Raw genomic sequence first — 27,586 nt, forward strand, 5'->3', positions numbered from 1 at the left:
TCAGTAATTACAGACCAAGCTCAAAACTCGGTATTTTAGCCAAAGTTCTTGAAAAGTTGGTGAATAACCAACTCAAGAGCTATTTGGATCAAAATAATATTTTATCTCCTTCTCAATCAGGTTTTAGTAAATTGCACAGTACTGTAATTGCTTCCTTAAAAGTTCTCAATGACATTTATGATGCACTGGATGCAAAAAAATACTATGCTGCTCTTTTTGTTGATCTATCAAAAGCCTTTGACACTGTTGACCATGACCATTATGTCAGAGGTTGTTGGAAATATGTCTTTCAGACCAAGCAGTTGGCTGGTTTTCTAATTACCTTTCTGATTGTAAGCAGTGTGTGCAGTGTAATGGTTCCTCTTCCAGTTTTTTAAATGTCACTAATGGAGTTCTGCAGGGTTCTGTCTTGGGACCTACATTATTTACTATTTTTCTCAATGGCGTGGGACAAAATCTAAATGCATCTACCCATTTTTATGCAGATGACAGTTATTTCTTGTTGTGCTCATACCATCGACGCAGTTTTCAAAAACTTGCAGTTAGCTTTCAACAGTATTCAGTCACAGCTGTTTCAGCTCAGGCTGGTTTTAAACACAGAGGAAACCAAGGTCATGTTGTTTTCAAATAGAAAGAGGGTGCCAGCAGTACTTCCCTCTCTTGTATTATTTCAGAGTACTATTATTGAAATAAGATGAAGATGGGGCAGAAAAGGAGAAAGCCTTTCTTCCAAGCTCTGTATGAAACACATTACAGAAGAATTTGCAGCTCTCCCAAATGATTTCGCCCATTGACTTTAAAAGACATAAACAATTTTGTGAGCATTTTTGTGAGCATTTTGCTCACTATTTATTGTTCTTATTTTATTGTTGTAAACTTATTATGTTTTGGAAACAGGTCTGTCTTGCAAATGAGACACTGAGTCTCAATGGGACTACCTGTATAAATAAAGGTTAAATAATAATAAAAAAAAGTGGTTAGCTAAGGTTGTGAGTCTTCGCTTTTCAGTTGCTTTGGCATTCTACGTACCAGTTGTTCTTGGGGCTTGGTACTCAATCCCAGGGTGTGGGGATGATGACATTTTCCCCCTGATCTGATGTCCTGGCTCCCCCGTGCCATAGCATTTGTATGGTAGCTCATCAGTCTCTAGTTGCGACAGCAGCTGCTTCTTGTGGATGTTGGAACACTGAGCTACTAGTTGTTTTGATCTTAGTATAGATGCTAGGAGTGAATTGATTCACCTTACTATGCATGGAGGGCTTTATCCAGTACCCTGAGACTGTACTCTATGCGGAGAGGAGGAGGCTGAGGTTTAGTGAGTGTCAGAACCACTATCCGGGATGAAACAATGAAGATCCATAAGTACATCAGAAAGCTGAAAAGAAGAAAAAAAGGGGTCCGCACACCAGTAAAGCTCCTGAATAATAATATTTAATACGGATAAACCTTTAAAGACAAACTGTTTTTCTTTTGTTCTTCTTTATTGTGACCCTTTGGCCCAGCACCCAGCCTTTACTTCTTTGGATTGTGCGTATCCTTCTAGTTGTTTTTTACATCAGAAAGCTGGCCACAACTAATCATCTGTTTAGTGAATACCTTAGGCAGCAGAAACCCAAGAAAGCAGAGGAGCAAGAACAGGAACCATCATGGGAGGACAGGCCCTGCACGACATGTACAACCAGCAGATAGAAAAAGTGGCTGATATCAAAGTATCCTACCAATGGCTGGACAAAGCTGGACTAAAAGAAAGCACTCAGGCACTAATCATGGCAGCACAGGAACAAGCTCTAAGCACAAGCTTGCGAGAGGCTCCCGTCTATCCCAGGTGCAGGCTGTGCAGAGATGCTCCTGAGACAATCCAGCAAGATGCAAGTAGGGTGCAAGATGCTAGCAGGCAGGGCATACATGGGATGCAATAACCAAGTGGCTGACATAGTATACAGGAACATCTGTGCCGAGTATAACCTGGAAGGCCAGAGGATATGCCACCAAGGGTGGTTGAGATTGACCAAGCCAAGTCCTATGGGACTTCTAGATACTGACAGACAAACTGGTGACGGTTAACCAACTAGACATAGTGGTGGAAAAGTGGAGGAAGAAGGCCATAGTGATAGATATAGCAATGCCAAGTGATGGCAAAATCAGAAAGCAGGAACATGAGAAGCTCGAGAAATATCAAGCGCTGAGAGAAGAGCTAGAGAAAATGTGGAAGGTGAAAGCAACAGTGGTCCCCATGGTAATTTGAAGACTCAGAGCAGTGACCCCCAAATTGGGGGAGTGGCTCCAGCAGATTCCAGGAGAGATCTCTGTCCAGAAGAGTGCGGTCCTAGGAACAGCTAAGGTACTCTGTAGGACCCTCAAGTTCCCAGGCCTCTGGTAGAGGATCCAAACTCGAACGACAAAGACTGCCTGCAGGGCAAGTGGGTAATTTATTGTGCAAGAAGTGAGACGTGTGTGTGGTTGTGTAAAACAGAAAATAAGGTCTTTTCATACTTGATTGCACATCATTTTGTCAAAACATGTCATAAAAACATTGTTTTCAGTGCTATCTTATCACCACTGACTTTCCATGTGTTTACTTTTTTACTGTGATGTTTCATACTTTCTTTTCTTAAAGGTCAGTTCTTTTATGAGGTGGGCATGAGCTTTGGACTGAATAATCTACTTTGGTGGAGTCATGTTTCAAAATGCCTTCAAGCTGCTCATATGTGGTCACTCTAATGTGACTCGAGATTTTGAAAGAATGTACTAAACGGTGGTACTCGCTTCATATTTATTTTTTTTAATAAACACATTTGTTGACAAATGGATTAAATGAAATTCAGATGTTTTTGAAATAAAGATAAAGAAATACATTGGACTGAAACAATATTTACCTTGCAGACCTAATTCTGTTTTTTTCTGTTCGTGTTGTTTCTGTAGAACTCTTGATCTGACTGGCACACATTTAACTACAACCATTCTTAAAATAGATATTGCACATTTCAAGTAGCAGGTAAAAAAATTGACACACACAGGCAAACATGCACAGACTCAAAGTCCAACTAACCTGATCAGTATGCCCAGACCTCACCTCTTTAACACTCATCCTCCTGGCAGCATTCATGTCAGGCCTGGTTGGTTTACTCTTTTCTTATAACTTTTCCCTGTTCACCCTCATAATCCAATAATTGTCCAGCCCACTGATCATCAGTAGATTGAACTGTAAATGGTAGAGAAGAAAAAACTCTTCTTTATGCTCTTCAATTATATTATATATCAACATGAGCAAGGATTGTTCAACACTGCAACTAATCAAGTCATTCATCTCAATGGTGAACAGGTGATGAGAAAATCAGGTGACAATGTGCTTGTCCCAGTATGTAATCTTTTTGTTGGAAATGAAAGTTTAAACATCCCGGTGAAGTGTGTGTGTGTGTGTGTGTGTGTGTGTGTGTGTGTGTGTGTGTGTGTGTGTGTGTGTGTGTGTGTGTGTGTGTGTGTGTGTGCGTTTGTGTGTGTGTGTGTGTGTTTAAAATTAGTCACATGAATAAACTTATATTAACCCTTATCATTTCAAAATCTGTTGTGTTGGCCCCAGACCTGGGTTGCACATAGGTTGGGAATATCTATACTGTAAAGATGGCACTAATTTGATACTACAGTATCTCATGACATCTTAAAGAAATGTGCGTTCATGGACAAATGTTCCTTGTATGCCTGATATGCTTATCATTTATTTCCCGTGTCTGTGTTCTCCAGCTGTACCTGCTAACATCTCTGAACTGAAGAACCTGGAAGTTCTAAACATGTTCAACAACCAGATCGAAGAGCTGCCTACTCAGATCAGCAGCCTTCAAAAGCTGAAACACCTCAATCTTGGGTATGTGCTATTGTCAGATTGTTTACAACCTCCACTTGTCCTTTCTTGTTCCCTGACTGTTCATGCTGGAACAGTAGATAGCTAAGTTGCCTCTTATTTTTTTGCTGAGGCCCCTTGGTATCGAACGTGTGATTGGGGGTGGGAGGTCTCCTCTCGATGGCATCTCAGTAAGGTGCAGTGTCGGGCCACCAACTGCTGGCTAGAACCCTGTCTACAGAACTGCAGGCCTCACTTGTCTTAGTTAAAGTCCATGTTCATGATTCAACAATAAGAATAAGAGACTGGGCAAAAACTACTGCTGAGCAAAAAGAGCACAAAGGCTAATCTCACATTCCCCCCAAAACATCTTAATCATCAACAAGACTTTTGGGAGAATATTTTTTGTATATTTGAATATTCAAAGGTTGAACCTTTTTGAAAGGTTTGCATCCTGTTAAATTTGGTGTAAAACTAATACAGCATTTCATGAAAACAACACCATACACTACCGCCACCAAAAGTCAAACATGGTGGTGGTAGTGTGATGGTCTCGGGCTGCTTTCCTGTGTCAAGACTGGGATGACTTGCTATAATTGATGGAACCATGAATTCTGTTCTCTACTAGAAAATCCTGATGGAGAATGTCCAGCCATCAGTTTGTTCCCTGAAGCTCAAGCGCACTTGGGGTATGCAGCATGACAATGATTCAGATGACACCAGCAAGTCCAACTCTGATTGGCTTAAAAATAAATAAATAAAAACATAATGATTTGGAGTGGCCTAGTCAAAGTCTGGACTCAAGTCCAATTGAGATTCTTTGGCGTAACCTTAAACAGGCCATTCTGCTTGAAAACCCTCCAGTGCGGCTTAATGAAAACAATACTGCAAATAAGAGTGTCAAATACTTTTTCCATTTTTTTTCCATACAGTGAGTATGGAAAGTTATCACTCTTTACGCTTTTGTAAGTCTATGTCCACAGTGAAACTCAAATTGCTTACTCAGGCTGCTCCAGCTTTAATTTGATTATAGCATATTTTTAAACCTTGAGGTTTTCTGGTTGGTTAATTTAACTAAATTACTAGATGACAAACAATAAATTAGTCAAAGAGCATGTGCGTCATAGCCATAGATTCAGTTACATTTAAGTGTGATGCTTGAACCTCAACTAAAACACACAGCCTTCATTTGACTTTTTGCTGGTGTATCGCCAGCGATTTTCAACAGAAGTAATACTCAAATCTACACTGTAGATTTGTGTGTGTGTGTGTGTGTGTGTGTGTGTGTGTGTGTGTGTGTGTGTGTGTGTGTGTGTGTGTGTGTGTGTGTGTGTGTGTGTGTGTGTGTGTGTGTATCACAAATTGGAAGTGTATGTATGTGTCTGTTTAGATATGAGTGCAGGCTCACACAGGCAGGATGTCAGTGACAGGAGGATTAGGAGAGGAGCCATGGTGTGTATTGATCCACAAACAAACATCATCTGGATAGTCTAAGCCTCAAACTACTATTCAGGCTGTGCATTCACTTTTTATTTTTTGTTTATTTTTTGTTTTGTGTGTGTGTGTGTGTGTGTGTGTGTGTGTGTGTGTGTGTGTGTGTGTGTGTGTGTGTGTGTGTGTGTGTGTGTGTGTGTGTGTCACTGGACTTGCATTAGTGTGATTGGACCTTGTAGGTTTTTAATTTCATTTATCAAACACATAGAAGTCAAATAGAATCGTTGTCCTATGACCTGTCAGTTGCTTCTATTTGAAAGTATATGTACATAAACTCAGCTGGTGTCTCTTCCATTATCAAATCCTCACTTTCTGATAATCTGTCTGTTCACACCTTTTGTTTGTTTTGTTTCCTACTTAGTTGGTTACGATGTTCATGATAATTGACAAGGACAATGACCAAACAAATAACATGGACTTTTGCCACTGGAAATTACACTGCTCAAAAGTAAAAAGAACATTTTATAATGACAGTATTGCATCAAATCAGTTAAACTTCTGGTACCTATCTTGTCAGTTAAGTAGCTGAAGGGGCTGTTAATCAGTTTCACCTGCTTTGGTGCTGATGAAATTAACAAGTGCACTAGAAACAATGAGAAAACGCTCAAAACAGTAATGGCTTTACAGGTGGAAGCCACTGACATTTCTTCCATCCTCATCTTTTCAGTTTTTCCACTAGTTTTGGCTATGTCACTGTCACTACTGGTGATACCTGGACTCTACTGAGGCTGCACATGCAGTCCAGCTGCTCCAGGATGACACATCAATTCATGCCATTGCCAGAAGGTTTGCTGTGTCTCCCAGCACAGTCTCAGGTGCATGGAGGAGAGTCCAGGAGAGGGGCAGTTACTCTAGGTGAGCTAGGCAGGGCCATAGATGGTCCTTAACCCATCAGCAGAACCGGTATCTGCTCCTTTTCAGAAGGAGGGACAGGGTGAGCCCTACAAAATGACCTCCAACAGGTGACTGGTCTGAATGATTCTGACCAAACAATTGAAAACGACTTCATGAGGGTGGCCTGAGAGCCCAGTGTCCTCTAGTGGGCCGTGTGCTTACTGCCTGGCCCTGTGGAGTCCAATTGGCATTTGCCATAGAATACCAGAATTGGCAGGTCCACCATTGGCACCCTGTGCTCTTCACAGGTGAGAGCAGGTTCACCCTGAACACATGTGACATATGTGGAAGAGTCTGAAGAAGCCATAGAGAATTTATGCTGCCTGTAACATTGTTCAGAATGACTGGTTTGGTGGTGGGTCAGTGATAGTTTGGGGAGGCATCTCCATGGAGGGACCCACAGACCTCTACAGGGTATTGTTTTTGTTATGCTTATTTGTAAACAAAATTGCAGCAAACTACCAGTCTGATGAATACTTAATTTGCATGAAAGATAGCCAGTGATCCCTAGATCACCTGGTTACATTTTTGCCATAATTTGATCAAAGTAAAAAACAGATCCAGAAAAAATGGGGGAAAAAAAATCCCCATCTTTGCCCCTCTGGAGTCAACAGACGCAGCAGGGCATCCAAATGACATTGTTGATTTAAACTGATGTGGCAGCAGGACACAGCCTTGGTGAGTTTCCATTTCAACTTCTGTTGAAAGTGCGCACTTAAAACTAGTACCAGTTTTTAAATTGTCTTGACAGAACAAGTAAAACCAGAGTTATGATGAATAATGTACACTTTTTTCCGTACATTGTCCTTACGTGAGATGCACATTTTGTGCAGGAAAAAATGGTAAAAATGGGATATTTGCTATCAGAAAGTGCATGCAAGCAAGCAAACAAACACACAAAAAAATCACAACATCAACCAATCAAAAAATTATATGGCAACGCATGGCCTTTGTTTGCTGAGAAACAGGTGAAAGTTCTGAGTGATGGGGTGAAAGTGAGACAGTGCCCCTCTGTCTCTTTGTGGACAGGAACTGTTCTTTGGAGTGGCAGAAATAATTTGTGTTGCATCTTATTGTGACACCTGATTGGTTTGCAAATAGTTGGATAAAAAAATACCTGAGGCATTACCTGCATTTTAATGTAAATAGTTATATATAACATTGTTGTTGCTAAATTGACTGGTATTGTCCTTTTCTACTCTATGTTGAGCACTCAAAGTGCTTTACACAACATGCCTCATTCACCCATTCACACAAGCACTTCTTTCTAACCTTAAGTGCTTTCTATCTAACACTGACACACATTCATACTCTGATGGTTGCATCAGAGAGCAACTTGGGGTTCAGTATCTTGCCCAAGGACACTTTGGCATACAGGCTGGAGCCACGGATCGAACCACCAACCTTCCAATTAATATGTGACCTCCTCTACTCCCTGAGTTACAGCTACCCCAATTTTTACAGAAGGTTTTGAAAATTACAACTAAGATTTGTATTTTAAGTTATAAAAATAGTTCATTAAACATGTTTGTGGCTTTCACAGTAAAAAGAATATCCAACTTTTTTCCTACTCAGATTTTTGGGTGTGTGATTTTAGGTCCAATGTGTTAATGCAGTATGTCAAAATGAAATAACTTTACAGTCACACATGTTATGCTGAAAAAAAATTATATCAAGCAAGGCAAGGGTAAACTGATTTTAAGTTGATATCTAGAGGTAAAATAAAAAGTAGTCAAAAATGGCCATTTATACCCTAGACTCGACATAGGGCAAAAAATAAATAAATAAATAAATAAATAAATCATATCTCCCTCAAAACCTGTCGGAGAGTGGTGATACAGTCCCAAGAACTAGTGCCAAACAGAATATCAACTGGATACATTTCAGATTCTGTATTTGCAGGCTACATGAATTTAACATGGGAAACTCAATTTAACAGATATTTTTGGCCATATCTCAAATGAAAAAAGACACATCATCCTCATTTGTTGCTGTAAGAAGCATATCACTATTGTCCATGGACATATAGCATTTGATTGGGATATGATCTGCATACGTGAATATATGACACAACTTTTGACTCTATCAATCCGATCATTCAATTCCCCTATTATCGCCCACCTGGTAAATCGCGTATTTTCTCATTGTAATAGATACAACTTGTACAAAAAATGAAAATGACCATACAATGAAAGTGATTTTATTTCAACTTTTTTAACTTGGAAAATTATGGGCATGGACAAAAGCAGTAATGAACAGTTACGCTTACAGCATTGTAGTCTCCATTTCAATCTGTACCTGCTTCTACAGTAGCTGCGGAGATTGCTGTGAAATGTGTATCCTCAGTAGGTTGGAGATCTGTGACACATTGGATCTTGATTAATGAAATATTTAAGTTGAAAATCTTTACATGTAATTTCTTGAGCACAAAATGACAGCAGTTAATAGAGCCCAAATCATCAACCCTTTGAGGGCTTCAAAACACTTTCATTCCCTTTATTTATTTATTTTTAGCAGTATAATAGACTTGGCCATTTATTTACAATAATTTACATTCCAGTATTATTTACATGTGTACTGTTTGTGAAGGGGAAAAATATGTGAACAACAACTTGTGTAGTATAAACTCCATCTAAAAACTGTCAGTTGATCAAAAGAACTTAAACTCTTAAGAACTTAAATTATTGGTGGCTCACTTCAGGTCTTCTCACAACATTTCTATTGAAGTTTAGGATTTATACTTTTCCATGCCAAAACATTAACATTTATTCAAAACAATCATCACCACACAGTATGCTGATGACTTCTGGGGTTTTTTTTTTTAGGTTTTATACAGCTTCCCAGTTCTGGGGGATTTGGTGTTGTAAATTGAAGCACAGTAAATAGTTTTGCACTGAATCCTTGTCTGAATTTGAAATGAAAGCAGCAAACAACTAAAGCTGATGCATTTCTACATTGGTGTATTTTGTATGTAATGCATGTTATGTTTTATGTTTGTTTTTGTGAACTCAGGATGAACCGCATGAGCAGCTTGCCCCGAGGATTTGGGTCATTGCCTGCTCTGGAGGTGTTGGACCTCACCTATAACAACCTGAACCAGAACTCTCTGCCTGGAAACTTCTTCTACCTCAGTTAGTAGACACACACACACACACACACACACACAAGTGTGTTTTGCTATCTTTGTGGGGAATTTCCATTGACTTCCATTCATTTCTACAGCCTAAACCTTACCTTTACCCTTTTCCTAACCCTAACCATCACATACCTAACCCTAACCTAAACTCAATTCATACCTTAGCCCTAACTCTGACCCCTGACCCAAAAAACAGGGTTTCCCCTTGTGGGGACAAGGTTCAAGTCCCCACAAGGAGCAATTGGTCCCCACAACGTAGTATATGTCAGGAAAATTGTCCCCACAAGGTATTATAAACATACGCACACACACACACACACACACACACACACACACACACACACACACACACACACACACACACACACACACACATGCACAAATTTGTAAATGATAGATTCTACACAGTAGAATTTGGAAAGTCTCAAAGAGTCATCTGATCATCTAGTTTATCCCATTCTTGTGTGCATAAAGCTAGCCTATGGGACCAAAATTGTGAAAGCAGGTGGAACAACTAGCTGGCTGATGGGGAAGGTTTGGAAATTAAGCTTGCCTCCAGCCCTTGTTCTGTAATATTGATGATGTTCCTGATGTTGCCCTTTATTGATCAGACTGTTGTAATTTTCCACCCCCATCATCATACTGCATACCGACTAACAGAGATTTTTGTTTTGCAGCGACTCTTCGAGCTCTTTATTTGAGTGACAATGACTTTGAGGTCCTTCCAGCTGACATTGGGAAACTGACCAAGCTGCAAATAGTAAGTTAATGTTAACACATTTGGCACATTGAGCCAAGCCCGTTGATAATCATCAGGATAAGTTAGTTGTCAAATTGACAGCATAGCTGAAAGAGAGAGTCATAGCCTCTCACGCTAGCTGATCAGTTGGACAGTGCAAGACTGTTACCAATGTCAAATCACTTGCATTTTAGAACTGCTGCTAGTCTGCATAGTATTAAGATCTCTTACAGCATTCTTAAAATTGTTTTAATGAGTATTATTAATATTGAAAACATATGTTTGCTGGAATATCTATTACATCTTTACTAACCCAGGGGTGACTAAAAGTACTTGGATAAAAGTTTAGGGCAAGGCCTCCAAATTAGGGCAAAAAGGTTTTGCAGAGGTTAATAGAGTTGTCTGCTGAAGGGTTTTCTATTGTAAAATGGGGCTGTAATGTTATCCTGACTTCTGTATTTATTTAGTTTTTTATTAATTGCGGGAGGATATCCCCATCAGTGATGGGTCTTTTTGGTAAAGCTTATAGTTAGGGCTAGATCAGGTGACCCTGAACCCTTCCTTAGTTATGCTGCAATAGGCCTAGGCTGCTGTGGGGTTCCCATGATGAGTGTTTCTTTTTCACTCACCTCTTTTCACTCTCTATGTGTTTATACACCACTCTGCATTTATCATTAGTTACTCTTCCACACTGTGTCTCTTGTCCTGTCTCTCTGCCGTGACCCCCAACTGGTCGCAGCAGATGACTGCCCCTCCCTGAGCCTGGTTCTGCTGGAGGTTTCTTCCTGTTAAAAGGGAGTTTTTCCTTCCCACTGTCACCAATCACTTGCTCATACGGGGCCGTCCAATTGTTGGGTTTTCTCTTTATTACTGTATGGTCTTCACCTTGCAATATAAAGCACCTTGAGGTTACTGTTGTTGTGATTTGGTGCTATATAAATAAAATTTTATTGAATTGAATTGAATTGTGTATTTCTTCTCTTCAGTTGAGTCTTAGAGATAATGATCTCATCTCGCTGCCTAAGGAGATTGGGGATTTGGCTCATCTCAAAGAGCTTCACATCCAGGGCAACAGACTGACCGTTCTGCCCCCTGAACTTGGTACTACCCACATACACACATCTCTGATACCATCACTTTAGAGAATAGCACATTGATTTACACTGATGTGTCTTTCCTGGAGACTTTCCCTACTGAACCCTACTGCCTCTGAACCCTACTCTTACCCTAAACTAAACCTAGCACTGACCTAACCAAAGTCTTTTTTCCTAAAATTGAATGCTTTACATTATGGGGACTTGCTCTTTGTCCTGATAACATATCATTAAATCATCACTATGATCCAAATTACATTAACCTGAGTGTATATCTTTAAACAGAAATCTGAGGAGAAAAGCTGTGTTCTGTGTCATGTTAGAAATCAGGAAATATATCCTTTCCATTTTCTTTTTAAAGGCTTTTACACATATAGAAAGCCAACAACTAACTTCATGTAGCAACTGAATAAATCTGGGTGGGTGAACTGGTGGAGCAGTTCTGTTCTCTCCCTAATTAGCACTCCAGTCCCTGTGATCAAGCCCTTCAGCCTGATGGCTCTGTGAAGCTGCATAGCAAACTGCATCCAACTGTGTGAATGTCATCAAGACAGTTTACAGAATACTAGATAAACACGAGACATAAGGTGAATGTAGATGTCAGTGGAAATGGTTCAGTGGTGTATTTTGTTTCCCTTGTCTACAGGTAATCTGGATCTGACTGGTCCTAAGCAGGTGTTTAAAGCAGAAAATAATCCTTGGGTTACTCCCATTGCAGACCAGTTCCAGCTAGGAGTCTCCCATGTTTTTGAATATGTTCGTTCAGAGACCTATAAATAGTAAGTACTAACAGTTACACAGACACAGACATATTTATATACAGTGCCTGAATTATCTTCATCACACTACAAACAAGCAGAAGTTGCTACTCTCAGCAATGGTTCTTGTCATGTCCTCAGTTTAAGTCTTGAATTGAAATATGTGCTTGAGGGCTGTAGTCTAAGTATCATAACAAATAAGAAACAGCTGCATCTGATTTGAGGTGTCTAGTACATATGTATGTGTGTAAGAGCACAGACATAAATCTAAGGAGTACTTTGGTGAAGAAGAAAGTTGGAGCCTGCATTGGAAAGCAGAAGGCTGCTATTAATTCTTTGTTCCAAGCAGCAGGAGATGCTGCAAATCCTCTGTGTGAATGCTTCAAACTGCTGCTCTGAGGCATGGTCTGGAACTGATCCCTGCACAGTGTGGCTGTGGGTGAGAGAGACAAAAAGACCATATCACAACCATATTCCATTCCACTTTATGTTTGCATACTTCTATGAGCTTTCTGTATAGCACTGTAGAGATATAGAGCAGTGCATACAAATGCTACATGCTGTCTGATTTGAACATTCTTTGAGCCACACAACAAAACACGAAAAATAAATAAACACAGTAATAAATCATTATCACTTTGCAGTAGAGATTTTTAATCTCAGTGAAATTTTTACCTGCATAATAAATACAGTGATCCCTCACCTATTGTGGGGATTACATTCCAGAGACCCCGGTGAAAGGTGAAAATATATTTTATATTTATTATATATTTAATATTTATATATATTTTAATGCTTTATAAGCCCGTCCCACTCTTGTACTACAACTTGAATGGTGAAGCTGATGAAGTGTGTAGCTGTTCAGTACTGAATGTGGTGCAGTATCTTCACCCTCAGCCATTACTTCTATTTCCGCTAAAGGTGTAGGCGTAACTGATCTCTTCGTCCGAGTGATGAACATAGTTATGGGGTGTTACAGAAATACCTATATACCACAAAATTTTGCAATATAGTGAAAACTCCACGAAACAGTGAAGCCCCAATAAGTGAACCACGATATAGCGAGGGATGACTGTTATATTCTATTATATTATATTATATTGCAAATTGGTAAATTGTGGACTTCAGTGCCAGTGTTGACATTTTCTTTAATACATGCATTGGTTAAAAAAAAAGAGACAACCAACAGAAATAATTGTTGTGACACACCTTATTGCTTTGCTTTGTGATAGACATATTAAAATATACTACTTACATATTTTGTGAGAATTTCTTGAGTATAATTTCAACATTTCTGAACTAAAATATGATTCATAACACTTGGATTGTGGTGTCTTGAATCAGTGAGTCTAGCTTATAATAATTGTTTGTTTGTTTGTTTGTTTGTTTTCATAACCAGCAATCATATTAATATGATATTCAATCATACAGAGTTTTATGTAACTATTTACTTTTTCTCACTGTCACTGACAATTGTCAAATCTTGTATTGTGCCTATTGATATTGTACCTATTGCTTAGAAGTGGAAGCACTTCAGTTGTTCCATGTAATTAGATTTATAGAGTGCAGCACACGTTAATGAGATTGGCTCAGAATCAGATATATTGGAGGCTGATTCTGATCAACAGCCGATCCATCAGTTAATCTCGAAGCATAATCAGAATAAAGAGAACCCTAAATCCTTGGCCTGCTATAAAATATGCAAGATTTTAATAATGTTGTTTATTTTTTTTTAATTTGCTTTTTCTTTGCTCTTAAAAACATTTTGCAACAGTCAGATTATAAGAACTAGGTAAAAAGTGTCATGACAATAGGTTTAAGCTATCCATTTGTTTAATGGGCTTTGAACTGTGCTTTTTGCACACTGGGGTGAATATTTAAATTCCTCAAATTTGGTCTAGAACTATAAACTCCTTTGATGTTAATGTGCTCATAGCTGGATTCTCAAATTAGCAACTGCCTTTGTGTGGAAATCAATTCATAACTTTTATGTAATGTGTTTTTTTTCTTCCAGATATTTGGTTGATATTCTGTCTCTCTCCGTTAAAATGAAACTACCAAAAAAATTAGACACTGTTCATTTCTTTGGGCCTAGTGTTTTTACCAAGTTCACCAGATCATTAGAGGAGGGCTGCTGTTAACAGGTGTGGCTGTTGATTGCACTTAACTGTTACGGTTGCTAGTTGGTTGCATCAGCATTGGTTGCATAGGATAGTGGAGTTGGCACTCGGACAGAAGGCAGAGCTAGTCGAGTCTCCTCGTTATCAGCTTAGATAGTTTCTGTACATTTCGAATAGGATAGCACCTGTAGGTTCAGAAACTCTGACCCTTTAAATGGAGCACTAGTCCAGACTTCCTGTATTAGGGGTAAACTGGGATCTGACAATAAGCAAACTTACAAATTCAGCAGGGGATCAAATAGTTGTTTACCCCACTGTAATGGAAATGGCTGATCACATGTTTTCTGTGGCAAGTTTTTTTTGAGGGATCTCTCTATATTTGACAGCATACAGTTCAGACCACTCCCCATGATACACTCATTATGCTTCATTGTAGGGATGGCATTAGCAAGGAGCCATACACGTTATTTTTGTAGTTCCACAGAGGTTCTGTGTTGGGAGTGATATTTTTACATTATACATTCTTCCTTATATAGGCTTCCTTAGGCAATATTGTTTAAAAAAAACATAACAATTTCCATTGCTATGCAAATAAAACTCAGTTCCATTTATCTATGAAGCCAGATGACAAATCAGTGACGAGTTTGAATCTTGGGGACCTTGACCTCAAGGTAGAGGTCCAAAGTGAAGTTTTCTGAAAATCTCGTGAATGTGATAACTTGAGAACAATCTCACCTAGGATGTTCAAATTCACACCAGAGATACATGTACTAAAAGTCTTAGATAAATCAGAATCTCTGCTACCTTGACCTGAAGGTAGAGGTCAGAGGTTACCTTTTCTGAAAATTTTGTTAGCATGAGAACATATATAGCATTTCTGTGTATAACCTTTGTTTTATATTGGATAACTCGATAACGATGGGACCTAGGAAGTTCAAATTCACACCATAGACGCGTACTGTTCATGCTAGATCCATCATCTATCCACCTTCACACACTTGTTCAGTGACATTACAGTTACGAATCTAAAGCAGCAAACCTGCTCAGCGGCACTCTTTTTTACAAGGATATTTCCTTCACTGCACACTTTAAACAAATATGTAGGACTGCCTCCTTTATCTGGGCAGTATTGCTAACATCCTGTCTCAGAGTGACCCTGAAGAACTGGTTCATGCATTTTTTCTGTCTCTAGACTATTGTAATTCCTTATTTAAACTGAAAAGCCTTCAGTTCATCCAAAACGCTGTAATAGTATAATAAGAACTAGAAAGAGAGATCATATTTCTCCCATTTTAAGATTTCTTCCCTAAATCACTCTTAATTCCAGAATTTAACATTTGTGGCAGATGACTGCCCCTCCATGAGCCTGGTTGTGCTGGAGGTTTCTTCCTCTTAAAAAGGGAGTTCTTCCTTCTGCTTGCTCATAGGGTGCCATCTGATTGTTGGAGTCTTCGCTCTGATATTGGAGCATCTTTAGGGTTTTGCAGCACATTGTTTGTGAAAGTGTACAGAGACATGCAGTGTGAATTGGGTCTTATATACAGAGCTCTCCAGTCAAGTCAAGTTTTAGAAATGCCTCAAGGATTAATGAAACAAAGCACACCTAAATAAAATTCAGTACAGCAACAAAATATCCAGGTACCTTCTGTAAATGAATTTTATTTTATTTTTAAAGCATCCACCATTAAACTTTTGTTCTACTTGCTCAGTAGAAGTAACCATGAACCAATGGCATTGTTGTCTATGCATGTTTTTTCTTGCTCTATAACTAAAATATGTGGAGCCAGTCAAGAACATCTAGTTTGTATTTTTGAATAAAAAGTTACACATTAGATTCAGATACAAGCACATCATGACCACTCGTGTCTGTCAGGCTGGATGATGGAGCGCTTACCTAGTCTGTATCATAGACTGCAACTCTATCTATCCAATCAGTCACTGTCAATGCTGAAGACAGAATACATAGAACCAACACATGCATAATTTATCTATCACTCCCATCTGTATACCTGCAGACAAACCACAAGCTCACACAATTCAATTGTATTTATATTGCGCCAAATGAACTTCTGACAACAAACAATAAAAATCACAACAAACAGAGGTGACTGTCTTGTTGTGATTTTTGTTGATTGTTGAGAAACAAGGAACCTGGAGACTCACATAAACACAGGGTGTATGTACAAAAGGGTACAGAGATGATTTTTGGTTTATATTTTCCAGCCCTGTCATTTCAGCAAGTTGAGAAGCTAAACTACTAAAATACCAGATTTTTGACAAAAACACTTTTCAGTGAGTGCTCAGTTACTCCTTATGTGAAGAACAAGAAGGACCAGGCTGGCCTTTGGACAACCTTAACTCCACTCATTGCTATTTTCAGTTTGGTGTCCCAACACACTAAGATTACCCCTCAGTCTGTGAATGACACTACATGAACAGACTGTGAAAATGAGTGAATAAGAAAGCTGTATTATTGTACAACAGTACAACAGAAAAAGAGAACACACACACACACACACACACACACACACACACACACACACACACACACACACACACACACACACACACACACGCACACATCTAGCAGCAACCTCTCTTTTGGCAGGTGTTAATTTCTTCACAGCTTTATTTACACCTGACTAAATGTCCTTCCTCTTCCAACTGTGTCAGCACACTCACACATATACACACATCTGTCTACACCTCCAGTTTCTGTCTAATGAAAGTAGAAAGAATATCTTGCTGTTATATTTTTCTCAATGTTTTCTGAGGCCCTCTGCACAGAATGGTTAGTAGTGAGGGCCAGTGCAGACAAAAATAGCGACTCAGTGTTCATAGCATTAATCAAATCATATCACATCAACACAACATATTAATTACAGCAGGTGATTGGCAGTGTCCTTTTGGTAATGTGCAGTACATTCATTATAAGTGTAGAAGTTCAGTGGGATGCCTTAGAACAGTAAACTGAGAAAGAAGGGATATTACCTGTTTTACATGTTTCATATAATTATATTATAATGACTGGCAGACATACTAAAGAGCAGCAAACTCACCTCTTTCCCCACAATTAACAGTATTTAATTAGTTTCCTTGCATGTAATATTATTTCATTGTTGAGGTGGGAAAAATAAACTTTATCCTATTTCAGAAATATGATTTCTTAAAATTAGTTGAGTCTCTGAAATACAAAAAAGATGCTGGCAGTACATGCACATTATTTAAAATAAAGTATATGTATAGTTGTTTAGATGTGTTTTCTTCTACTGTGCCACATGCATTTGTCCTACTCCACATGTAGTAGCTGATTTAGCAGAAAAGGGAACCTAAGCTCCAGTGGCATTAGTAACAAATTAAATTCCCATTAGGGAGTTGTTGCCGTGTTTTCAGACAGACCTGGTTCTGTACGCTTAAATAACATGGAAGTTCGTCATGCCATCCCTTAGTAGAAGCATTTAACCCCAAAGATCTAAACAGATGTTTTCAGTCATCCATCTCACTTTCATCCTGCTAAGTAGTTAATCCATAAAAGTCAGCATGTACATCATGTCTGCATATCCATCAAGCTCACAAAGACATATTGAAATCACCAAAGCAATCATATTCCATTTATCCAAAGATATGTGTCAAATAAACATGGTTAGTAATGAAGGCTTCAGGATAATGGTAAACATACTTAAGAAAAGATATGTTATCACCTAATGTGATTATGTTTTTTCTCAAGTGGCAATCCCAGTGCTTTATTTCTATTTTACTTTGGAGGATGTACTTAGCCCAGGTGAATACACACGTTATTGTCTGCAAAGATTAATTCATAAATATTCATTTACAGGAATGTAGCAAAATGTAAAAGTGAAAAGCAGTATCCTGTTGATGTAGTCTTGTTCAGCTTTGGTACATTTTTTTATTTATATATATTTATATTTTTTCTTCTAATAGATGCACTTGAAAATGTGTGTTCTGTTTACATGACATATGGTGCAATAAAAACATTTTTATCACTAAACTCAATAATCATGATAAATATTGTCATGTTGTCAATATTGATCAAAGTAATCAGTATACTCTTGCAGCCCTACTTTAATATATTTTTCATGCTATTTATCAGCAGTGTCCTTCACTGTCACTTATAGTCACTCAAATTGCTCACCCCAAAGTTGGAAATAGTTCCACTTGGGACCTACCCACTTTGTGTTGCCAGCAGTTATTTCACCAGTCGTCTCTTGCTTTGTTGCTTCTAGTTTCTTCTTAACTAACAAAGACTACATAATATACTTTTTCTGCAAATGGGATTTTTAGAATTGCTAATATTTTTAGATTTGCTAGGGCTTCAGGAGTTATGATTGTATAGATTCAGACAATTTTACTCAAATGGATAGAGCTGGTCGTTGAGCAAGGCAAATTGTTGAAGATCTCCTGATTTCAAGAATTGTAGTCGAACATGCGCTTGTTGTCATAACAACATGTACTGTGCTTGTGTTTAACTGACGAGAAACATTGAAATTGGAGGTGAAACCATTGTGACAAAGCATTTCGAATGTTCACCAGGTGAGATCAGTGTGTGCTGAAGTCTTTGAAATGTGTGCCAACAATTGTAATTAAGTTACTGTAATAAACCACAAAGTGTACAGATATTTATGTTCCAGTGCATCAGCTATCTACATGTTGTGCATTCACTGCCCCATAAGATTCTAGTTTATGGAAGTCTACAGCAGTATCTCTCAGACTGTTCTTCTGCATAGAAGAGGTCCAAACAGTAAAGATCAACAACATCAATAATTATAGCTAACTACTTTAAAAAGGTCAGTTGCACATAGATACAAGAATTTATTTTATACAGGCAGTGCAACAAATTTCATTTAATTTCTTTCTGCTTTTGTTTTTACAGATATGTTACTATGTTATCCCTATAGCACCATGTGCATTTAAACCCCAAAATCCAGTTTTATTGACTAAAAAGTGTGATTGCTGGCCTTGCCCAGGAACAGTCAAGTGAGTTGTGTCCTGGCCCACTTGAAATGGTGCACCTGGGCATGGTTCAGTTGGACTCAGGCACAGTATTGCGTGTAGTGTAACTCCTATAGTGCTTCTTCATTGACTGCTGCCTCCATAAAAGTTTTCAATTTCTACATGTAATAGGCACAGTAGAAGATTTTTGTTTTAAATCGTTCACCTAATTTACTGCTACATAATATATCCAATTGATAATTGTGTCAAATACAGGTGTGCAAAAAAAAAAAATGGCACAAACCATGGAACTCTTTTTTTCTTTTCTTTTTTTTTATAAATATTTGGAAGAGTGCCTGCTGATAAAGGTGGTAGACTTTAGCACGACTAGTAAAGTTGCAATTTTCAGTAGCGCTTCCACAAAAGTACCTTCAGCTTTAAATTATTTGAGGCGTTTCTTGCATCTACTGCTCATTTAATGTTCCCCTTCATTCCATTTCCTAAAAGTTTTTAGGCTGAACATACTGGGAAGAACATGTGTCTTTTTATTTAATTAAAGGTATTAAGGATCCCGAGTATGCAAATGTTCATCTGACAAAGTCACCATACACATAAGTTAAAGAGAATAGCTGTGCTGTGATGACAGAAGGTTAAAAGCAACAAAATGGAAGATGATACCCACTCCTCTCTGCAGAGAGGGAGGTGCATCCCTAACACAAGGGCAGGACTTTGTGCTCACAAAGTAGTATTGGTGATTGTAAAGTCATTAGATCTGTCACTGGGCACTTTTTTATAAAAAAAAAAAGAAGTTGCTAATAAAGTTGCTACGTTGGCAACATTGAAGAGAACTGTAGCATTATAATTGCTGCAGAGACTGTAGGAGTGTCAAGGCCCAAGCTGAGTTGGTATATATTTTTCAGGTTAGAAAAGATGTGTCAAAATATCCAAGCTGAAACCAAGAATTTGAGAATTTTGTGAGAAACGGGTCTATAGGTCAGATGCAGATGGATGTAGACATGCAGCAGAAAGAGCTATTATGACTATGTGTTTAACAAAAGTAAATAATTTGTTGTTAATATATGGACAAAATAGTACTCACATGCATTACATATCTGTCAGAAGACTGGTGGGCCAGCAGGAAATGTAACTAATGGTAAGGGCAGAGAACTTTGCCACCATTAAAGCCTTAGTTGTTTGAAATGAATCTTAGTTAGGATCTTTCTACTCCTTCCCTCTGCTTTTTTTCTCCCCCTCCCCATTCCCCCTTTTCTTATCTTCACTGCTGCTCCTCCTTCCTACAAACATTACTTGCCTGTAAATGATACTACGTAATTGCTTAGCTGCTCTGTTGAAGATGAGGAGGCTGCGAGAGGAATGCCTCCATCAGATCAATGGCCTTTGGCCTTCCTGAACATTTATCACGCGCGCACACACACACACACGTGTACATATTTTTAACTTTTTAATGCACATGTGCACACACACGTCCTCATACACAGACTCAGACACACACACACACACACACACACACACACACACACAGAGAGAAAAGAAAATCAAATACCAACTTTTATTCTCTTTGCACACACAGACATACCCACATAGACACACATACAGAACTTTGCTGTGATTAATTAAGCCGTGTGGAATAGCAGAACTCTATAAAGACATCATCAGGAAACTGAATCCATTCGCCTCTTTTCTTCTCCATTTAATTGGCCCTAACAGTTCATCACTGGAGCTCCACATGAAAACACACACACACACACGCGCGCACACACACACACACACACACACATGTTGACCTCTAGCTAGAACTGTTTTGCTCTTTATTGCTTGTGTTGGTCATGTGCCTGTACAACTGGTTGGATATTTTATGTCCTCTTGGGGTCCAGCCTGCTCAGCATAAGACCAAGAGAGAGAGAAAAGGAATAGGTAGGGACTGTGACCACATGCCAACTGCTTGTCTTTACATGACATAGATTTTAAGTAAGAAAAATGGAAAGAAGTTCTTACTTAATCCAAACTTCAGATTGCATCGTGATCAGAATGATATAGGGGTAGCAATGCAAAACAACAAAGCAAATGAATGTAGCAGTTGATATGTGCATCCCCTGTGTAAACAGTGGTCAAAAACGTTATAGACTGCACAGTATTGCAAAAAAAAATTGAGACAGCGTGTAAAATGGGAGGGAGACATTAAATAAATAAATAAAATTGTATCACAGCATTTTTTTGTTTGTTTTTTAAATGCCAGCGACATGAATGTCTTAAATCATTTCGTCTTATTTTCGTTTTTCGTCTTCGTTTTTATATTCTACTGTATTGCATAATATTGACATATTGCCAAACCATTGAAACACTGAATAAGCCACATTAAAAAGAAATAAAAGATTTTCCAAATGCTATCATACCTTGACCTATTTTATAGCCACTGATAAAGTTTGATAGGCCTTTTAGTGAGTTCTGGAATACTTTGCTGAAATCTTACAGAAATGCTAATTCCTTGCTGTGTCACTGAATAACTTGCTTCCCAGAGTTTCTAAATGATATTACAGTTGATCCAGCCATTGCAAAGAGCGATTTTGTACCATACCACATGACTTTGCGTTTTCTTCCAAGCCCACCTGCCTATCTATAAGCAGCAAAGAATGCAGAATGCCACGCTGGAGAGGAAACAACAACATTCACTAAAGAGGTAAAGTAAAATTGTTACTTTTTACTGAGTTGATATTGGATATCATTTCATCCAAATAAGTTACTAAAACAGGTAATGGGGTTGGGAAAAGAAAACATGAAAAAATTAAATGTAGGTTTTTATGTTCATGTATGCTATAGTGCAGACAAGGCAGCAGAAATAATCACTTTTGTACAAGTTGTGAAAAAAGAATAGTTATTTTAAGTTTTATGTTTTTATAACTTGTGGAAACTGTGCTAAACAAACATTGTAGCTACGTGTGAAAGTTCACCACCTGCAGTGATAAACTGAGGGATTCAGTAAGGTGATTCTGTAGATATGTGGCTGATAGTTAAAGTAATGAAGTATCTCTACAAGTTAAAATACTTTTTTTTCAGGTAAGATATTCACTGCAAATAAAATGTAGCCTACAGAGGTATAAGCACTGTATCATCAGATTTGGCCTTGCAGTATTTAACAGTTTAGCAATGGGGCAAAGAGGCTGTCCACTTACAAAGTAGTTATTGGGTTTCCATGTAAACAATGTAAACATGTCAGTGTTTCAGAATTACTGGGCAATATGTGGCTGCCTGCAAAGCTATTCCCAAAAGTAAGATTTGCTTTAGTCTGACATGTCAGCACAAACAATCCAAGACACTCTGCTGTGTTGGGTATTACCCAACATCTGCATTTATGTACATATACATGAGCTCAATTATATGACTGCTAAAATGTTTATTAGAGGAACTGGAACCATACAATCCTCTGAATTTGAAGCTGTCCTTAGAAGGACAAGAGGCAGAAAGAGGAGAGGGAGCCGGCAAACACAGGCCAGAGACAGAACTGACCCCCAAGCGGCATGTTCAGTAGGGGTAATCATGTATATGTAGTATCTTGTATATGTCCCATACTGTATAGTGCATTGTTAGAAGTAAGTCATCAAATCAGGTTAATAATGGTGATTGATTTATTTTTTCTGCTGCTCAAAAAAAAATAAAAAATAAAAAAAAATAAAGGGATTGGCCTCACTGTTCAAATACCTTTGGATAGGACTTTGAATGGTTTTGCAATTGGATTTATTGGACTTTTTTTTTTAATGACATTAAAAAGGCTTTTCAGATATGCATCGGATTAACCAATTATTAAAGTGATTATCCTTAATTAATTGCAGCTATTACTGTCAACACTGATGTGCCAGTAGCTCCATAAAAATGAATTCAACTGTGTGTGTTCTAACACTGACAGCATATTTGGTGCAATGCACATTCTTCTTTGAGGTGGTATGTATTTGAAACCCCTCATTTGCAGTATTGTTTCTGCAGCAGCTCATCCCACCACTATTTAACTTAATATAGCTATCACTGTAAGAAATTATTTTTAAAAATTAATAAACATTGGTTCCTAGCATCAGTAAGGATGCATTTTTGTTCTGTCTTGAGACTGATATAATCTTTCCTTTATGACATATTTCCCCCCTCCACTCCTCCTCCTTTCCTTTCATCCATGAGCCTCTCATCCATCAATGCTGGGTAACCACAATTATGCGAGTACTGGCTTGTTTTGACAACACTAAGTGTGCTGCATTGGCTGTCCACATATTGACTTAATGAATAATCACTTTTGTTGAAAGGAGCATACTCAATCAGTTATCACAGTCCTGAGCCCCTTCAAGCAGCTCTGTTGTGCTCATTACAATATCTGTTTGCACTGTCTGTTTTTTGCCACATCCAATGTATATTCACTCATTGAAAAACATTTAATTATCTTTGTAAATGTTCACTTTATTGTTAATAAAATTTGTTTATTTGTTTAGGAATATTAATAGTTCTCCTGATCTGCTAAAATTATTGTAATGTTGAGCAAAAAATTTAAGAGGTAAAGAGGCCTAAGGACAACTCCTCTCCACAACAATTAATTGTCATATTTTGAGTCTAACATCGTAAAAGAAAGGTAAGATTGTGATGTAAAAAGAGATATGTCACAGTGACCATTGAAATGAAAGTGGATTTGATGGATGGATGGATGGGTGGATGGATGGATGGATGTGCACCATCAGCTACAAATGGGTGGCAAAAAAATATTGCTTGAATTGCTTCCTTTTTAATATGCTTTAAGAGCCATGCTACTGGTTCTATAAGTTTGTATTTAAGCTAACAGCATGCTTAGTCAGATGTGCTTGATTACTGTTCATATGTTTAAGATTACTCCTGTCTTGTATGGAGCACTTGCACATCTGGATGCATATGGACCTGTCCAGAGCATACCATGCCTGGACAAACATGGTATGTCCCTCGCATGGTCCAGCCCCCCACATGACCCTGAGCTAGAGAAGGAGAAGGATGGAAAATGAACTGCTATGGTGGTTAATAAGGCAAGATTTTGTTGACTTTACTGCAAAACCTTTACTTTTTCAATGATCTCCAATGGAGTGCACAATACCATTACTCTCTTAAGAGGTGGCTGTGGCTCTGGAGGTCGAGATGGTCATCTATTAATTGGAAGGTCTGATTCCTGCAAAGTATCCTTAGGCAAGATATTAATCACTGAGTTGCTCCTGATGTATTCACTGGAGCTGTGAATGTTAGCTAGAAAGCACTTAGATGTATAAAAAGTGCTTATAGTGAATGCAAACATGGTAAATGGACTAGTTCTTATATAGCGCTTTTCTACTCAGTATGAGCACTCAAAGCGCTTATACAACCTCTTTTGCATTCACCCATGCACTCCCATTCATACAAGCACTTCCATTTTTACAAAGCTAAGTGCTTTTAATTGGCTAACATTCACACGCATTCATACTCCGACAGAACGGTCGGAGAGCAACTTGGGGTTAAGTATCTTGCCCAAGGATACATTGGCATGTAGCCCGGAGTAGCCAGGATTCGAGCCACTGACCTTCCGATCAGTAGGTAACCTGCTCTACCTACTGAGCTACAGCCACCCCTAAACATGGTGTATAAAGTGCTTTGAGTACTCAAGTAGAATAGAGAAGCACTTTATAAGAAGTAGTCCATTTACGATTTAACCCTTTATTTACCATGGGCACGTTAACCCTTTAACAGCGGCATTTGGCGCCAATGCACCTGTTACCTGCCTTTACTTGCCGTGAACAGCTGGTTAACGCTGAGTGTATCACTGCTGAGACATCTGATCAAATTACATCTGATCAAACGCGACCGTTGGTCCTATTGGAAAAAATCAAATGGTTTCTGAAGGCTGAGAATTTGCACGTCACACCCATTATAATAATAATAATAATACCTTTAATTTATAACGCACTTACATTTTAAAAAAACCTCAAAGTGCTACAAAACAAAAAACATAACAAACAGTAAAAGTATAATAGGGTTATTACGTTAAAAGTCTGCAAATGGCGGCACCTTTGAAGTTAAGCACTATATCTACCTTGCATCCACACCTACAGGTAATTTAGAATCACCAGTTAAAAGCACCAGACCTAAATATGAGTCTTTGGACTGTATTAGGAAGCCAGTGTACCCAGAGGAAAAGAACAAGGAAAGCACAGAAAGGCCCCAGCCAACCAAAAGATTTATATCCAGAACTTTCTTGTTGATTGAACAGCACTAACAGTTCAGCTTGTTTCCACAAAACGGTTGCAGTAGAACCTCTGTGTCCACAATTCCATGAATTCCATTAAAGCAACAAGTATGCTCTTGACTTGATGCACTGTCTTCTCAATATCTTTTGTGGTCTTGGTCATAACATGAGACCTAGCTCTCTTCAAATGGTGAGACTTGACATTAAAGTTGGGTCAATTTAATACAAAAGCTGTTTGTGAGAAGTTTGTGCTTGGAACAAGTTTTCAGGACATGGTGAAATTGCAGATGAACACATGCAAGTGGTAAAAATGGGAGAACACAGCCTTGAAGTTGTCATTGCCATTTCTAAATCACATTTTTTTTTTTTTTGCTTTATAAATGAAAGGTCATGAAACTTGGAGATTTCACCTCATATTTGTTCATAAGCCAGAGAGGATACACATTGTACAATTTTGTTTATGCCCCTTCAGGCGACTGTTTGTTGTTATTGGCTATATGAATAAAATAGAATTGAATTGATGTCAGCAGACTAGATTACAATAGTTAAGAGATTATCAGAGGGATTAGAATTCATCTGAGGTTAACATGAGTTAACCATATTTAATGGTAATCCATCCTTGAGAGGCTGACACAATTCAGCCTGAACCAAAGCTGAGGACCTGAGGCATTGCTATCCCTAGAGCTATGTTTACATGGCAAAAACTGTCAACTACCCCTATGCCTGGCTGATTCCAGACACTCCCAGGAGCTTCCTGGCACCTGCCCCTGCCCTATTATCTCCTCTGGGATGGCCCTGGTGGGCAAGAAGTTCTGCAGAGCACAAGGATCCCACTTTGTCTCAACTTGTCTGTCTGTCAAATATGTATCCCGGAAGACCCTAAATGGTGATGTGGTGTTGTGGTGTCTCCAAATAGGCAGACTTTTTAAAGTAGGGTAATGTTAAATAGACAGATATTTATATAGCCTTACACAGTACTTTATCGATCAGACATACTCACACACACCACTGTACGTCTGAGGTTTCAGTATCTGGCCTACATACACTCTGACAAGAGGGGCCAGGGAATAAACCACTGACTTTCCAATTAGTGGACAACTCGCTTCTGTTAAGCCATTCCTGTTCATTGAAATAGACAAGCACATACAGTACACTGTACAGTTTCCATAGGTTATGCGCGAGTTAGGGCAAAACAACTATGAAACGCAAACACTCATGTTAAAATGGAAAAGAGTTCCGTACTGTTGTTCCCCCACTGGCTGTATCTCTGCCTGTCCCTCTCTGTTTCAGTCTGTGTGCCTCTCTGCCCGGGGCTACAGTTGCTTTGATGGGCAGCAGATATTTGGGAGGGGGGTAGTTGGCACATTTAATTCCCAGATGAGAGTGTTGACATGGGATGGAGGCAGAGAGAAGAATACAAGGCACTTCAATCATAGACTGACAGTTTTTACCACTGTGGATTTGTACACACAGATTCTTCTTGTGTGTGTGTGTGTGTGTGTGTGTGTGTGTGTGTGTGTGTGTGTGTGTGTGTGTGTGTGTGTGTGTGTGTGTGTGTGTGTGTGTGCGTGCGTGTGTGTGTGTGTGTGGGCACGCGCAGCATTGGTTGTACAAATGCAGTGACATGCCTATGCTTTTCTAGTGTCTGTAATGTCACAGTTTCTGAAAGTCTGAAAGTGATGTTTTGAAGTCTGTATTTTAGTTTTCTTCTTGCATTGTTTTTTAAAGGCCATAAATAACTTTAGAAGATTAAAGAGGAGTTTTGGCCATGCAGATGATGGAAGTAGCAACCAGCAAATCATCTTATAAAATACTGAGGCCCAAGGACAGCAACTGCAACAGTCTGACAGAGGTGTAAATGATGCTGATTAGAAAACAAGGTATTGGTTGGTAGACCTGTTCAATACAGGCTTATGTCTGTGTAAACTTTGTTCTTATAATAATAATAGTATTCTAGTAATGTTAAGATGTAATATTAAGATGGCGTTTGGGTGGAACCCCTCTGCATTGTGAAGAGTTTTTGTGTCGACATCAGCTGCATCCATGTCCTCCTGTAGTCAACGTATTATTCTCTTGACCAGTAGGGCATATCTATGGATTGCTCAAATCTTATTCCTACTGTTGAGCTGGCTTCTCAGGACATTGCATTGCATTTGGCTATGGGTGACTTTCTTACATCTTTGTCAGGGTCCAGTTTTCGTGTGGGATACCCAGGGACTTGTAGCAATCCTTTATTTCCACTATTCTACCGTCTGGCAACTTCTCCCTTTCAGTTCAGGTCACCTTACCTCTTTTTGCAACCATTTGGCCGCATTTATTCAGTCCAAA

General features: G+C 38.7%; 1 protein-coding gene across 1 annotated transcript in view; it reads left to right on the forward strand.

Moving 5' to 3' along the window:
* The window catches only part of rsu1 (Ras suppressor protein 1), a 41,856-nt gene that overhangs the window by 5,989 nt on the left and 8,281 nt on the right, over positions 1 to 27,586 (forward strand). The window contains exons 4-8 of the mRNA XM_030757100.1: positions 3,742 to 3,862; positions 9,239 to 9,357; positions 10,040 to 10,122; positions 11,088 to 11,202; positions 11,842 to 11,974. Of these exons, the coding sequence (XP_030612960.1) occupies positions 3,742 to 3,862; positions 9,239 to 9,357; positions 10,040 to 10,122; positions 11,088 to 11,202; positions 11,842 to 11,974 (571 nt within the window). The remainder of the gene's footprint in view (positions 1 to 3,741; positions 3,863 to 9,238; positions 9,358 to 10,039; positions 10,123 to 11,087; positions 11,203 to 11,841; positions 11,975 to 27,586) is intronic.

This window comes from Archocentrus centrarchus, chromosome 20 (assembly GCF_007364275.1).
Source record: "Archocentrus centrarchus isolate MPI-CPG fArcCen1 chromosome 20, fArcCen1, whole genome shotgun sequence".
Lineage (NCBI taxonomy): Eukaryota > Metazoa > Chordata > Actinopteri > Cichliformes > Cichlidae > Archocentrus > Archocentrus centrarchus.